The sequence below is a fragment of the Colossoma macropomum genome, unplaced genomic scaffold (assembly GCF_904425465.1).
Source record: "Colossoma macropomum unplaced genomic scaffold, Colossoma_macropomum, whole genome shotgun sequence".
Taxonomy (NCBI): domain Eukaryota; kingdom Metazoa; phylum Chordata; class Actinopteri; order Characiformes; family Serrasalmidae; genus Colossoma; species Colossoma macropomum.
The window spans coordinates 1,159,710-1,175,446 of NW_023496043.1; the positions used below are offsets into that span (position 1 = coordinate 1,159,710).

General features: G+C 38.1%; 1 protein-coding gene across 1 annotated transcript in view; it reads left to right on the plus strand.

The window, feature by feature from the left end:
* The window catches only part of igf2bp2b (insulin-like growth factor 2 mRNA binding protein 2b), a 66,095-nt gene that overhangs the window by 27,144 nt on the left and 23,214 nt on the right, over window positions 1-15,737 (plus strand). Inside the window, exon 3 of the mRNA XM_036564901.1 lies at window positions 11,986-12,034. Coding sequence (XP_036420794.1) covers window positions 11,986-12,034 — 49 coding nt within the window. The remainder of the gene's footprint in view (window positions 1-11,985; window positions 12,035-15,737) is intronic.

Sequence of the window (15,737 nt, forward strand, 5' to 3'; positions counted from 1 at the left end):
CAGTTTAATTTTCAGATATGAACTGGAGAATGAATGGTATATACTGAACCTGTAACAGTTTTACTGCTACATCAAACTCTGATTTCAAAAAAAGCAAGAGAAAATCCCTTCAATAGCAAATGTCAGGCTGTCTTGAGTTGGGGGTTAGTTTTACTGGTGTAAGTTGTCTTGCATGACTAGCCAATGCTAATGGATCTGTATTTAGAAAATGGTAATTCAGGATGCTTTTCTTCCCATGTGTACACTTATGTTCCTTGTATAAGTACTCATTTCATAATCCACCATTTCTGCTTCTGAGGGACGCTTGAAGAAAATGGAAGAGTCACTTGGGTCAAACAGATTCTCGCACACATGATAAACATTGTTAACAAAGCTAATACACAAAAGGCTGAGAGATGCAGAATGCTAATATTTGGAGTCCTGTGGGATGTTGCTCTATAAGCTACAAGATCGCAGAAGCATGTTAATGGGTTAGCTTGTGCTTTCAGAAGAACAGGCAGTCTACAGAAATATGCCAGGGCTTCATAGAAACTCCACACATCTTCCCCGAATGTTTTTTGGTGCAAATGTAATTGGTTAAAGGCGAACTGTTGGGCAATGTTTTTTATTATTTTTTAGTTGTTTGTTGACTTTTCTATGGGCATACACTCTGTATTTCTATATATGATTGCCTTGGCCATGGGAGGAAATCTTGTTCTTATTCCATGGGCGCTAGCGAAAGGTGGTGTTAAAATTCAAGCCCTGTCTATAGTCTTCGTCACACTCCTCCCTCTAACAGTGCATAGTAGATTAGGAGTGAAAAACGGCCTTGTCAGTCATAGAGAGAAATGCAGCGCCGGTTCACTTTCACAGTCAATACAGGATGGCAATACTCAGATGACTGGCTTTACATTCATATATATTAAACCTAAACATATAAATATTTTATGATTGTATTTTATTGCATGTAGTATTACCAATTATTAACCAACAATTAGCTATTAATCATTATTCAGAATGTAAGAAATAAGAATTACTTCTGGATAGAAAGACCTTTCTAATTGTTTTAGATGTGAGTTAGTTGTTGTTGCCTTTGGAAAACAGTCCTAAGGTTAGTGCAGTTTGGCTTGAAAAGAATAGTTTAAATCACATTTACACATTTTTCCACATAGCTATTTAAAGTATTATCTATGTAAACAAACATGAAAGCTAAAAACAGTAGTGGCAGATGTCAGTATGTCATACAGTGTCAGAAAGCACTGCTTGAGTCTGTTTGAGATAACTCAGTGGTTTCAGGCAAGTGTGCGATGCTTTAGGCATGCAGTTTGATAATAATTGGTAAGGTATAAGGTTCTCTTACTTCTGTTACTTAGCTACTTTAGCCTCATAGCAAAACTAGAAGTAAAATTCAGACATCAAACATGTCTTGGCTGATTAATGTGTGGTAAGGAAATTGTCTAAACTTGATTTTTCACTAAACGTTTCAGCTCTGCAGCTCCAGAGTAACTTAGCCAGCAAGAGCATTGCATCTACACTGTTGGGCTGAGCTTTCTCAAGTAATCCTACATTCACCAATCCATGGCCACGTACATTATGGATGCACCAATATGGGAATTGTCAGCCGATACAAAAATCAGTTATGTATGTCTGCGGATACATAAACATTTTAAAAATGTAGAAATTTGGACTGCATCTACCTGGATTGGCACCACGGAGAAATATAACATTTGTAAGGGGTTACAAATGCAGTAAAATTAATAAAGTGCACTTAGACTATGCATCCTGCATAGACTATATCGAATCACTATGTAAATAGTTCCTCTAGTCATATTTGTGTATTCACACTGAAAAAGTGTCGTTTGAATTTGCTTGTTTTAAGTATGAATTTCCACGTTTATGAAATATATGCTCTACATGGCCAAAAGTATGTTGACACTCCTACTTTATATTGAGTTCAGGTGTTTTAGCCACACTCATTGCTAACAGGTGTATGAAATCAAGCCATAGCCTTGCAGTCTCCATAGACAAACACTGGCAGTAGAATGGGTCGTAGTGTAGAGCTCAGGGACTTTAAACTTGGCGCTGTCATAGGATGCCACTTTTTCCACAATTTTGTGAAATTTGTACACTGCTAGATCTGCCCCTGTCAACTGTAAGCGCTATTATTGTGAAATGGAAGCAACCAGGAGAAACAAAGGCTGAGCCACAAAGCAGTACACCAGGCACAGTCACAGAGTGAGGCAACTAAAGAGCATAGTGTGTTAAAATCACCTATCCTCAGTTGGGACTGTGTGTTGGGACACAAAAGGCTAAGATCACTATGTTCAATGCCAACCGTCAGCTGGAGTGCTGCACACCGCCACTGAACTCTGGAGCAGTGGAAACATGTTCTCTGCAGTGATGAATCATTCTTCACTATCTGGCAGTTTGATAGATGAATCTGGATTTGGCAGATGCCAGGAAAACACTACCCACTGAAATTCATAGTGCTAACAGGAAAGTTTGGTGGAAGAGGGATGAGGGTCTCGGGCTGTTTTTTAGGCCCATTGGTTCCAGTGTTCCAAGAATAATGTCAGTATTACAGCATGCAAAGACATTTTAGACAAATCTGTGCTTCCAACTTTGTGGCAACAGTTTTGAGAAGGCCCTGTTCCATCATGGCTGTGCCCCTGTGCACAAAGTGAGGTCCATGAAGACATGGTTTGATGAGTTTGGTGTGGAGGATGTGGTAGTTGAATGTCCACATACTTTTGGCCATATAGTGTATATTACATGTATGGTTGGCTTGTTTGATTGGAGTTAAGCCTAGTCCTGGGCACAGCATTCTGAATGGAGAATCTCCATTGAAGGGAAGATTTAGTCTAGTGCTAGGTTTAATTACTATATAGGAAACCAGTTTTTTTTGCTAAAAAAGTGGAAATTGACAGACAAATTGTGTTCATGTGATATATTTCATATTAGAGAGTCAGGTATGTCAAATGTCTGATCACAGAATTCAGCCACTGCTCATTGGCTTATATTAATCTTTGAATTAAGTACTTTCACTGTGTTACTCACTGTGTGAATATTTTTGAACGTAATTTTGAATCATACCTGAATAGTTGAATTGAAACAACGTGACATTTGAGATATTATGATGCATCATAATTACACTGAATTGTTCTGATGTGACTGTGCTTTGAAAGAAGTTGTCTGCGCTAGCCTTCACTCCTCCCAGACTGGAGCTGCTGAACGGCACCTTGGCCTCGGTCCCTCTGGCAGCCAGTCGCGATTGTTATTGGCTGTGGGACATCACCACCTGTGCCCACTCCAGGGGGTCCACACTCACTTGAACTCGTTACGAGCAAGATTTCCACTTGGCTCGTTTCTTTATCAACATGGCCGCTGTGTTCAGGTGAGGGTTTCAGGTTGACAGTAGAGGCAGCCAAGATAGGCAGACAATTCCCTGCCTATTTTTACTAAGCTGTTTCCTGTAGCCTAAAGCGAAGTTAAAACTGTCGGAATTAGGCGCTTTGAGTTCACCTGTCATGTGTGTCTACGACTGCCAAGTTGATTAAGCAGTGATTTAAGTTGTTACTGAGTAAAGTTGTTATTGTCTGTCAGATGGACAGGCTGGAGTGAGGTCAGTGGAGGTGACGTGGTGAACTCACTGCAAGTTCATTGTTTACCAACAGGATGCATGGACTTCCTAGTGTAACCGTACTTGACCAAGCCAAGGCATGTTTGGTGTTTGAAATTTGCTTTCAGTGGAGAAACAGTCATATGTAAAAGTGTGGGTGCCCCAGCCAAGTACATGTTTTATTGATTTTCTGATAAGTTCATCTACACATCATCTACAGCAGGGGTGTCCTAAATCCAGCCCCAGGGCCAAATTTAGCCAACGGAAAGATTGTAATTGACCTGTGGCTTTTGTTTTAGAGAGTGTTGTAAGTGGCCGGCCAGCCAGTATGTTGCAGTTTTTCCTTTCACCTGATGATGACAGTAGTGCAGTAAAATTAGTGTAATGCTCTGCACTGAGGTGGGGTTGGTGGTTATGTGGCATCACGATGCTATCTCAACATTGTGATGATGGATTGATGGATATTGTTGTAGAGTTTTCAAAATACTTGAATTTTAAACTTCAATACAATACTTTGAGAAGCATCAGTATTCATTACTATCAGTGCCAAACAGCAGAGGGATCTCCAGTAATTGCCAGTGTCATGCTGACCTGTAGGTGGGTGAAAGAAAAGTGTACAGAATTAAATTTTTCTGAAGTTTGAAATGTTAAAAAAGTGTGGAATGAAAATTGTAATTGTAATTACAAACTGATTAAATTGTTTTTTGTTTTTTTTTGACATTTCACATACTGCACTGAAATAAAGATTTATTGTGCTCACTATTTAATGGCACATACAGTTGGTTAGTGTTCTTTAACTACTGACAAAATCCATGGTATGCTCAGAAAAGCACTTGGTGATGTAATTTATCTGACTGGCTACACCAAATGCAATTACTTGAAACAACAACCAACAAGCCAATTGCACACAAGCAACAGGGCTTTGAAAGTGACCAAATTCAAGTTAGCTTAGATTTAGAGCCTTTAGAGAACACCTGTTGGCCCACCAACACAAACTTTTTAATTTCATTTACAATGAGAACCAAATACAGTCTTGTTCTAAATGTGCAAGCTATGTACTGTCTTGAACATAAAAATCTTTTAATTCACTGAATGAAATGGTATGAATAGTATATATGGTAACTGATACTGCGGAAAATATGTATTGGTATCGTTTCTAATTTTGAGGATCGATATGTATTGATACAGTGATATTTTTGACATGAAGCCTGAATTTTGTTATAGATAATATACCTGTAATTGGTCAAGCACAGAAACCATGCTAGTTCAAGCTAGTCCATCACTGTCCTATAAGGCTCTAAACATTGTTTTTATCAAATGTCCAAAGTCAGGAAGTGGCTCTTTGAAGCTCTCCGAGCAGCCAGTCGTTCATTTGTAATTGCAGGGTGTCGACCAGTAGCCTGTTGGGAAAGTCATGAGCAGCCCATCAGTCCATCAGCCCATATCGCCATCAGGATTTGAAGGAATAATCCAGCATTTTTCCACCTAATCTTTATCTGCTCTATTTGCAGCATAGAGTCGATTATCACAAGCATTCATTTTCATGTGTTTGTCTCTACTCAGAAAAAAGAGACTCAAAAACGTTTGTAATAATTACCTCTGTAAACACTTGTATATGTGTATTTTTGTAGAACACTAATGAAGACTTCAATCAAATGTGTTTGTTGGTATGTAGATGTGTAGATTCATTCTAGATCAGTTTTCCAGAGGGAAGAATTGGTGGTATGTTACCAGCGCCATGGTGTGGGCGGAGTATTTGCAGGCTCCACCTAATCGCTCTTGGATGCCAGAAAAGCAAAGTATCCAAAACTTCTTTTTAACTATCTTACTGCAGTGTTTAAAGGTTGAAACTTCATAAGAACAGCTTTGGAAAGACATTCCATCTCGAGTATCGCATTGTTGGAGTGTAATGGTTGTAGTCTTAAATTTGTGTTATATAGACACGTATTTTTATATGTTTATTCACAAATTCAGAAACTGCTCACTGACTTCAGTTATAAGTACACTCTATCCGTTGTACAGTGTACTTCAGTCCCTCGTGGCCGCTGTTTAGATACTTTCTCTCTCTCTATCTCTGCCACTCTCGGCTCTGCTCAGACTTCCAGGTCCCTTATGCGCTTATGGGCTTAAGAGACGAAGCAGGAAACCGGGTTAATTCAGCTTAGAGGTGTCTCTGGAAGCGCGTGGTGGGGGTATGTGGGGGTGTGTCAGCTCCAGTTGAGTCCAGCCACAGCCCGGGAGGACCTCAGGGGCCAAGAGTTGGCCCAGAAATAGATCTGTGTGATGAAAGCTGCCTTAGATACTGAGCCAGCCTTGACAATCTCTCTGAGCAAACTGCCTGAGAAGTAATAAGAGGCATTACCTCAGACAGTCTGTAGCTGGTCAGGTCTTCTGTTTAGGAAATCTCCTCCATGTAGGAAGCTTCCTTTCATGTTGGAGAAGAGCTTTAAAATAGCAGAGAAAATAGACACTTGCTGGGTTTCTATCAGCTTATTTTTATTTGTTTTGGCACATCAAGTGAAAAAAAACATGGCGGAAACAACAAATTAGGGCTGGAAATATGACAATATTTGTTGTTATTGTGATCAGTTATGTCACAATGTGTTACATAATGCTTTTCTGAGCATATCGTGGATATCACCAGTGCTTAAACACTGAGCAACTACGTGTATGATTAGAGCGTCATTAGTCCTGTGTAATTGGAATTAGTGCAGTATAGTATGTTAAATATACATCATTGGATTCATAGTTTTTTGATATTTTTTTTTAAGTACAGCCCTTCTTCAATTCAAACTTATCAGTTGTTGTTGCATATTGTGTCATGAAAATCTCTTGTATTGTGATACTACATTTTTGCCATATTTCCCAGCTTATATATCAACATATATCAAATAAAATTGACAGTCTTTGCATAAAAGTTTGTATGAAGTGGATAAACTTTTTACCCTTAAAAAAGAAATTGGTTAATTACGATGGAAATGCATTCTTCAAAATAAATACTGTACATTCAAATAAAAGACGTTTGTGCCTGGCCATAGCTATAAAACATAATAGAAGGCAGCAGATACCAGTTTACTAATGTGTACATTAAATTAAACAAAACAGTAGGAAGTAGTTCATTTGTGTGTAAACACTCTGTATACTGAGCCTAACTTTATGAAAGTGGAGTAGAGTTTATTCTCTTGTACAGAGTTGATAGAAACAGCATTGTTCGACAGGCGGATGGAAACCAGGCTTTTGTAGTGACAGTTATGCATTCTCCTCCCCTGTGATTTCCATGATGTAGAGAACACGTGTGGAATCATGGAACTGAGACATAAAAACTAATTTCAGATATAAACACTGAAATGTGTGAAACTGGAAGATTTCTGAGCACATCTGGATAATATGTTCACATTTTTGGTTCTTTTAGCGAATGCTGTTCCCTACGTGCACAGCATCCAGGCCCTGTATATCAGTAAAGGCATGTGGGTTGGCCAGTTGGCTAATAATTAGGGAATTAACTGTTGATATTAAAACAAGAACGCTGAAGAGGAACATCACTGGTGCTTTTCTGAGTGTTTATAAAATAAGTAAACTTATGTGCTTCACAAGTTATTAGTCAAAGTCAAGTCAAAGTTTATTTCTATAGCGCTTTTTACAACAGGTGTTGTCACAAAGCAGCTTTACAAAAAAATCTGGGTCCAAGCCCCCATGAGCGTCGACGAGAAACTCCCTAAGAGCAAGAGGAAGAAACCTTGAGGGGAACCAAGACTCAAAAAGGAACCAATCCTCCTCTTAAACTGACTTAAAAAAAACGTGTTCACCAGCTGCTGCTGCTGGTGTGGGTTTCCTCTCTTTCAGTGATGCAGAAAAATTGTTTGTGTGCTAATAGCACAACCACATGGATGATCTTTAGCTTGATGAACGTGAGTAAGGAAATAAGTGAGTGTGCGCACTATAAAAATAAATTCAATCATAGATTTCATTTGTGGCCTGAACTTTTGCTGTCACTAAATATTGCTTTAGCAGTTTCATTAAAAAATGCAAAGTGACATTTCTCTGTTTTTCTTCACTTGTAATATTAAAAATTAGCAAAAATGTGAAAATCAAATTTAAATAAATCAGAAATAAATCAAAACCTGAAAATAGGGGAAAAACTCAAACAGATGTCTGGGGCTTTACATTCGTTTAGTAGAGTAATCTCTCGGTTAATCTATATTGTCTATAAGCTGGCTGTCATTTGAAATCTAAGCAAATTTGCTTCTCAACGGCCCAATTGGATTAGGATTGAAGAGGCCTCGTCAGCCTCGGCTCTCCTTTAGGATGCAGACGTGCATGCTCCATGCGCATGATAAGGTTGGACTTGCTTATGTGGTTTGTATTACATACTGTTACTTATAAATGTGACATACGTTTGCCAGTTTTTCATTTTGTCCTGATCCACCTTCTGTGTTTTTATTCTAATCCAGTAGAGGCATTAAGAAGCAAATTTGCTTAGATTTCAAATGACAGCCAGCTTATAGATGATATAGATTACTGGCTAAACTGTCGCTTTAATTAAGATTTTACCCTTCATGTGAAGCAGATGATTGAAAGAGTCTCAGAGCTCCAGTCTGATAGACACAGTGGTCATGTTTTTAGAGTTCATACTTTATTTAAATAAAACTTTTCATAAATTGTATTTTTAAATAAAATTTTATCCTTAAAGAAAATGCTTGGGCTGTTATCAAATATGAAAAATGGCTGTGTCGAGTTTATTTTTAAAAACAATTCCTTTTTTTTAGCCAGTGTAATCAAATATTACACTACTACTCAAACATGATTATTGTCATAGTCCTACGTTTTTGTTGTTTGTTTATTTAATTATTTATTTAAGCAATAGAACACTCGAGGTCGAGCCGAAGGCGAGTGCCGTAGATCATCACAGCCGTGATGTTATTCGCGATAACACACAACCTTGAGTGTTCTATTGCTTTTAGACAACAGTTAAACAAATAAAGTAAGAAATAAATAAACTGGGCCATGAACGTGGAATTTACTATGTTTTAACGTTTAATAATATGTTTTTCCTTCCGCCAAATTATAGTTCCTTAACAAGCAGCTTGTTGCTACGTCAGAGTAACGCACTCCGCTAACTCGCTGCACAGCCGGCAGTTCGTTCTTCAGCTCCTCACACAGACCAAGAGACAGTTTGGGAATTTAGTGTAGTCTCATCTTCAGAGTCTGACCAAAACAGCTGTCGGTCAAATGTGATCGTAAAAGTATCCATTTTCTGTTTGTGTAAAGTAAGAAGTAAAAATGTTCCAATGACTTGAGCATCTCCTACAGCTGTCAAAGTCTTTGCTTAGCAACAGCGTCTCAGCGGAGTGATACAGTGTGAAAAAACCCGTGATGTTATGGCGAAATAAAAGCACGGTTAGAACGCCTCTCAACCAACTGTGGCCGGACTAACTGTTGCATAATATGAGACAACTTCGATACCTACTTGCTTCAGTTCACTTACGACTAAAAGTCTAATTCTAAGTCTTTGGCTGTTTTAGTTCCAAGTACTGGTAGAAAATTAGGAGTTTTCAACCAAAAAAAGGGTCAAGATTATGCAAACTGCTGTCCGTTGTATGTAAGGAATGTATCTGAATGAAAAACAAATGTATCTATTTGTCTGAACCTTCCAATAAGAAAGTTCTTAAGACTCACATAGTTGCCAGCACCGGATTAACTCACTCCAGCCAACAGAAAGCGGGTTTTGTTTGCAGCAGTAAAAGCGGGTTGCCCCAGGTTTCTCTCTCTGCAGCTTTGCACTGATAGAGGAGCAGTAGCTGGCACGCGTCTGATCTCATTAGTGAAGGTGATGTAGCCCTGTGATCTCGTTACCAAATGATGTAATACGATACAGATGCAGTCTAGTGCTACCCAGGGTCAGCCTGTTTACATACGAACAAATACACTTACATACAAGTGTGAGACCATTTATTTGGCACTTGGTAAAACCAAATGTCCTCAGGGATAACAGAAAAGCGTTGAGCATTTTGAAATGGGGTAAACTGATGCAATTGAGGCCCAGCTCTGATATACAGTATTTTTCATGTGCGTATCTGCCAATGTCGAACTGCAACTGGATCCCCCTGCATTAATCTTACAGAGTAATATAACTTGTATTTGCAGAGGGTTACAAACGCAGTAAAATTAATAAAAAGCTGATATTTTAGCATAGTACCCCAGCATTGCATAAACATTCTGCTCTTCTGGAGTATAATTACTATATCATCAAATATCAGTTTGAAATATGTCAAATCGAAAAAAATGTCTAGTGTGGATATTTTTCCTTATCACTCTGCATCCCTAAATTATGATGTTATGGAGATATTTTGTCCAGTCACTGTAAGAAAAATGAGGAAAGGTTTTTTGTTTGTTTGTTTTTGTATTTCAAAAACACAAAGTTTAAAATGGTTAAAAGAAGAGTTTGTTACAAAATCTAATTTACACACTTTTCCCCTTTCCCAAATGTCGTCTATCAGCCAGGTCATGTTTCATCCTTCTTTAATTTTATGCTGGAGCTGCAAGACTAATGTAGCCAATAACTAACAAATAATGGAAGCTTATAGTCACCAGATATACCCAAAATGTCACGTACTTCAAACGGGGTTGAGCTGTTAAGGAATCTCTAACAGACTTTCTTATGTGGTTTCTGACACTGTATGACACACTGTTATACTAAAATGGTCAAAAGTAAAAGTCAGAGTTTCTCTTTCTTTTTGGCAGCTAATGTAATTATGTTATAACTGAAGTTTGGAGGGCGGGACATGCCTGAAACCCCTCCTTCTTCCAGTCTAACACTCTATAAATTCACATCCTCACCTTCTGTTCCCGTGACGAAGGGTTTGCTATCCCCACCGCCACCCCATCTCCTCCCTGTTCCTCAGTCCAGCATCAGTCCTGCTACAGCTATGAGGGGGTCTGGCCTTCTAGTTACAGGCAGAAGCTTCCCAGAACTCCAGCCCAAGTTATCAGAGTTCTCCTCCCTCAGTCAGTCTTCCCTCATACTACCACCACCATGTTGAAGGCATGGTCTGAACTCAGAAACTGGTTTTAGCTATGTGACATACTTTTACAACCCGAGCACCAAACTTTTCTTTGCTGATAAAAGACATTTTGGGTAAGGGGGGAAACAATAAAAATAGTCTTATTTGTTTCAAAAAATTGAAACAAAAAATAGTCTTTTTTGATCTTGTAACCGATGTATCCTGAAACAGCACTCACTCATACTGCCTGGTGTGATGATGTTAGCTGTGTATTTTTTGTCTCTGGGACAGCAGAGTGTTTGAGTAGTTTCAGCATCGTAGGCTACTTTTAAATGCTCATCTTAAGTGAAGCGCTTCAATTATAAGTAGCTCATTTTAAAGCTAAAACTTACGCTCAAGGGAACGGGCAATACTTAAGGTTTCAATATCAGTGTCAGACAAGACAAGATGGTGTCATGCTATCTCTAGTACAGCACATTGCATCACATTGCATCATTGTATTGTAACTAACATGTTAGCTATGGACTTTTAGCTTTTGGCTAAAGTGATAGATTGCGATCTTATAAAGCTTTCATAACTTTTAAGTGCTTATTATTTTTTCTGTAATGAAAAATGTGTCAAATTGAGACATCATAGCATAGGTGGGCAAAATGATGATACTTTATCGTTATTGTGATAAATCATGTCATAGTACACTTTTCTGAGCATACGGTGGACATTGCCAGTACTTAACACGGACTCAAAGTGAGCAGAATCAGGCCTGTTTAATTGGATTTAGTGCAGTGCAGTTTGTAAAATATTGAATACAAATCATTATATTTGTAAGTTCACTCGTTACACCTCTGGTGTATAACAATCATTGCACCTCTAGTGTGTAACATTATTAATTCTATTACACTAATACAGATGAAAATACCCTGTACCAGCAGGAGTGCTAAGCTGTTTGTATGTACATGTCTTTATCTGTATTTGATCAGACTAATAGGTTGTGTTGCATGTCTGGTGAAGTGAAGTGCAGTTTTTCTCTGGAGTGGTTTTCTGGAATTGCATTAGGAACAGAGGCTGGTGGAGTTATTTACTTTGACAAGGCAGCCGCAATATGTTTTGAAAACTACTATTCTGCCGCTCTTGCATCAAGGGAAAGCATCATGGTTGCTTAGTGCAGTACACTGTAATTTTAAATAAATAAGGAGGTTCCTGCTATATTCTTTTGATAACTAAATCAGCCCAGACTTGCTGACATGAAAAGGAGTTACTGCATGAGCTGTAATAGTAAAGCAAAACATGAAATCTAATCTCTCTCTCTCTCTCTCTCTCTCTCTCTCTCTCTCTCTCTCTCTCTCTCTCTCTCTCTCTCTTTCTCTCTCTCTCTCTCTCTCCCTGCAGAAGTCGTAAGATTCAGATCCGGAACATTCCCCCTCACCTGCAGTGGGAGGTAAGCCCTGCTGCTTCTCATTAGCATATAGGCCTGATTTTAAAACAAACAAACAGAAAAAGTGCAGCAAGACTGATTGCTGTCTATTTATAGTCAACTCATCCTGATCAAAATTGCCCTGTTAATTGTGATTCTCTGCTGAAAGTGAAACATATCATGCATTGTAAGTACAATACATCAACCCTTAGAAGCCACGGTGGTCACAGGTAAAAACAAAAGTGTAGCTCACTGAAACGAACATAGACATTCTGTTGAAAATGCAGATTCTAAACTTACCAATACCACATTTGATATTTTATGATTTTAATTTGATGAAAAGTTATTGATGTGTGCATAGTCTTGCTGTGTAGAACATAGAAAAAAAAGACCTGTCAATACAGATTGTAAATCAGATGTAAATGTAATTCATCTCATAACTATGGAATTAGTTATGGGCTGATGTGATTATTTAAAATATGTAATGTAAACCTCCAACCGTTCCTAATAAGAAATTTCTTCTTCAAACTCACTTCTTCAGTTTTCACGAAGATTCTGACGTTCACCAGGGTTTTCTTATTTAGGATTTGTTCTTAGGTTAGAACAGAATTTACACACACCCAAGAAGGTGCAAACAGTTCTGTGATTTAAGAACACGTCATGAATCTTATGTAGACTATTTCGTAGGACCTTCCTGAAGAACAAATTTAAGAAAAAACTTAGGAAGATATTGGTGAATTAGGCCCAATGACTTTTTTGTTCATCAAATCATATTGATGTCTTATTTTTGGCCCGTATCGGATCATATTGATTAATTATTTCTTAGTCTTTATCGGATCATATTGATGTCTTATTTTTGGCCCGTATCGGATCATATTAATTAATTATTTCTTAGTCTTTATCGGATCATATTGATGTCTTATTTTGTGTTCTTTATATTAATAGATTGTGTTGGTCTTTATTCAATCATATTGATGACTTATTATGGTCTTTATCAGATCATACTGATGGATTTTTTTTGGCCTTTATCAGATAGTAGTGATGGCTTATTTTGGTCTTCATTAGATAGTATTGATGGCCTGTTTTGGTCTTTATCAGATCAGTCGATGGCTTATTTTTATTGGATCTCATTGATGTCTTATTTGTGTTCTTTGTAAGATCATATTGATAGATTGTGTTGGTCTTTATCAGATCATATTATGGTCTTTATCAGATCATATTGATGGCTTATTATGGTCTTTATCAGATCATATTGATGGATTATTTTTTGGCCTTTATCAGATCATATTGATGGATTGTTTTTGGCCTTTGTCAGATCATATTGATGGCTTATTTTGGTCTTCAGTAGATAGTATTGATGGCTTATTTTGGTCTTTATCAGATTGTATTGATGGCTTATTTTGGTCTTTATCAGATTGTATTGATGGCTTATTTTGGTCTTCATTAGATTACGTGAATAGCTTTATGTTCATTTTTATTAGATTGTGATGATGACTTAATTTTTGTTCTTTAATGGACCATATTGACTTTTTTCTATATGCTATTAACAGCATATTTGATCATCAAATTGTGTTCATGGCTTGTTTTTTGGTTTCATCAGATGGTATTAATGGCTTTTTTTTCTTTCCAGATTGTATTGATGGTATATCTTTTTTCTTCATATGGCTCTTTTTTGTATTTTTATTATACAGATGCTCTGCATTCAGTGTTGGGAGCAGTTTAGTCCTCTTTTCCCACCTGTAGAATCTGTCACAGGGATTGGCTGCTTTAGAGCTTGTGTTATCTCCTTGTGGTCTATCTGGACATGAACATTTATTAAGTGATTACAGATTAAGCAGTTATGTATGGAGAGATGGAGGTTGATGGTTGGAATTGGGCTTGTATGTCAGAGCCTTTTTTACTGGCTTTCTCCATCTTTTTTTTCCCTTCTGTATCTCCTGACCTATTTCTGCACTCTATATTCATTTATTCTCTCCCTCTCCATATTTACCATTTTTTCATACTTATACACTTCATGGCTTATGCCTTTGCTTTTGTTATGCTACCGATGTCTGTCTGCATCTTTTTACCTGTCTCTCCCTGCCACTGCCTCGCTCTGTGTCTCACTCTGTGTAGAGGTATCTATCTATCTATCTATCTATCTATCTATCTAACTAGTGTTCCAGCAACACCTCTTAGATGCTCATCTTAGGTGAAGTACTTCAATAAAAATATCTGCTTTTAAGTAGTTTTCAAGGATAAATATTAGATCCGTGTCAGCTGATACCGAAGGTCTTAATATTGTTATTGGTGCTGGAAAAGAAAAAGTGGTATCTCTAGCTTCAGGTGCACCAATTTTAGAATATCAGAACTAATTATTAATGTTTAATAATATACAAATAATATATGCATATATTTTTGCTGAACTATAATTCCCAGACTATTTTACATCATAAAACCCCAGTTCTTCTGGTCACATTTGTGTATTTGGTTTATATTTTTAAAATAATTGTTAATCATAACAAAATAATCAAAATCAATTGTAACCTTATTAGTACAATTTGAGACTCAAGTACTAATATTTTGCTGTTGCAATTTGCAGTTTAATGAAACACAATGTTGAACCTGTGGTGACATGTTTAAAGACTGGCCTACATTATTTTAACTAAAATGATTGCATTTGTTGGATCAGGTAAATACACTATATAGACAAAAGTATTGAGACACTTTCACATCACACCCACAGAAGCTTTTATGTCGTCCCTCTCTAAATCCATAGGCAATAATATAGGGTTGGTCCTCCTTTTGCAGCTATAACAGCTTCCACTCTTCTGGGAAGCTTTCTACAGGATTTTGGAGTGTCTGTAGGCATTTTTGCCCATTCATCCGGAAGAGTATTTGTGAGGTCAGACGCTGCTGTTGGACTAGAGGGTCTGGCTCGCAATCTCTGTTCTGGTTCATCCCAAAGGTGTTCAATGAGGTTGAGGTCAGGGCTCTGTGAGGGCCAGTCAAGTTTTTCCACTCCAAACTCACCCAGCCATGCCTTTATGGACCTTACTTTGTGCACAGGGGCTCAGTCATGCTGAAACAGAAAAGGATCTTCCCCAAACTGTTCACATTATGTTGGAAGCACTGAATTGTCCAAAATGTGTTGGTCTGCTGAAGCATTAAGATTTTCCCTTCACTGGAACTGGGTCCTAGCCCAACCCTTGAAAAACAACCCTATATCATTATCCCTCCTCCACCAAACTTTACACTTGGCACAATGTCAGGCAGGCAGGTAACGTTCTCCTGTCGTTCGCCAAACCCAGACTCGTCCATCAGACTGCCAGAAATAGAAATGTGATTCATCTCTCCACAGAAAGCCTTTCCACTGCTCCAGAGTCCTGTAGTTGCGTGCTTTACACCACTCCTCCCTGTTTGGCATCGTGCGTTTTGATCCTAGTCTTGTATGTAGCTGCTCGGCAATAGAAACCATTTTGTGCACCTGCACTGTTCTTTTGCTGATGTTGCTTCCAGAGGCAATTTGGAACTCTTCAGTGAGTGATTCAACAGTGGATAGACACTGTGCGCTTCAGCACACGCCAGCACCCCCCTCTGTGAATTTGCGTGGTCTACCGCTTCGTGGCTAAGCAGTTGTTGCTCCTAGGTGCTTCCATTTCACAGTAATAGCACTTACAGTTGACAGGGGCAGATCTAGCAGGACAGAAGTTTCACAAACTGACTTGTAGCAGAGGTGGCATCCTAT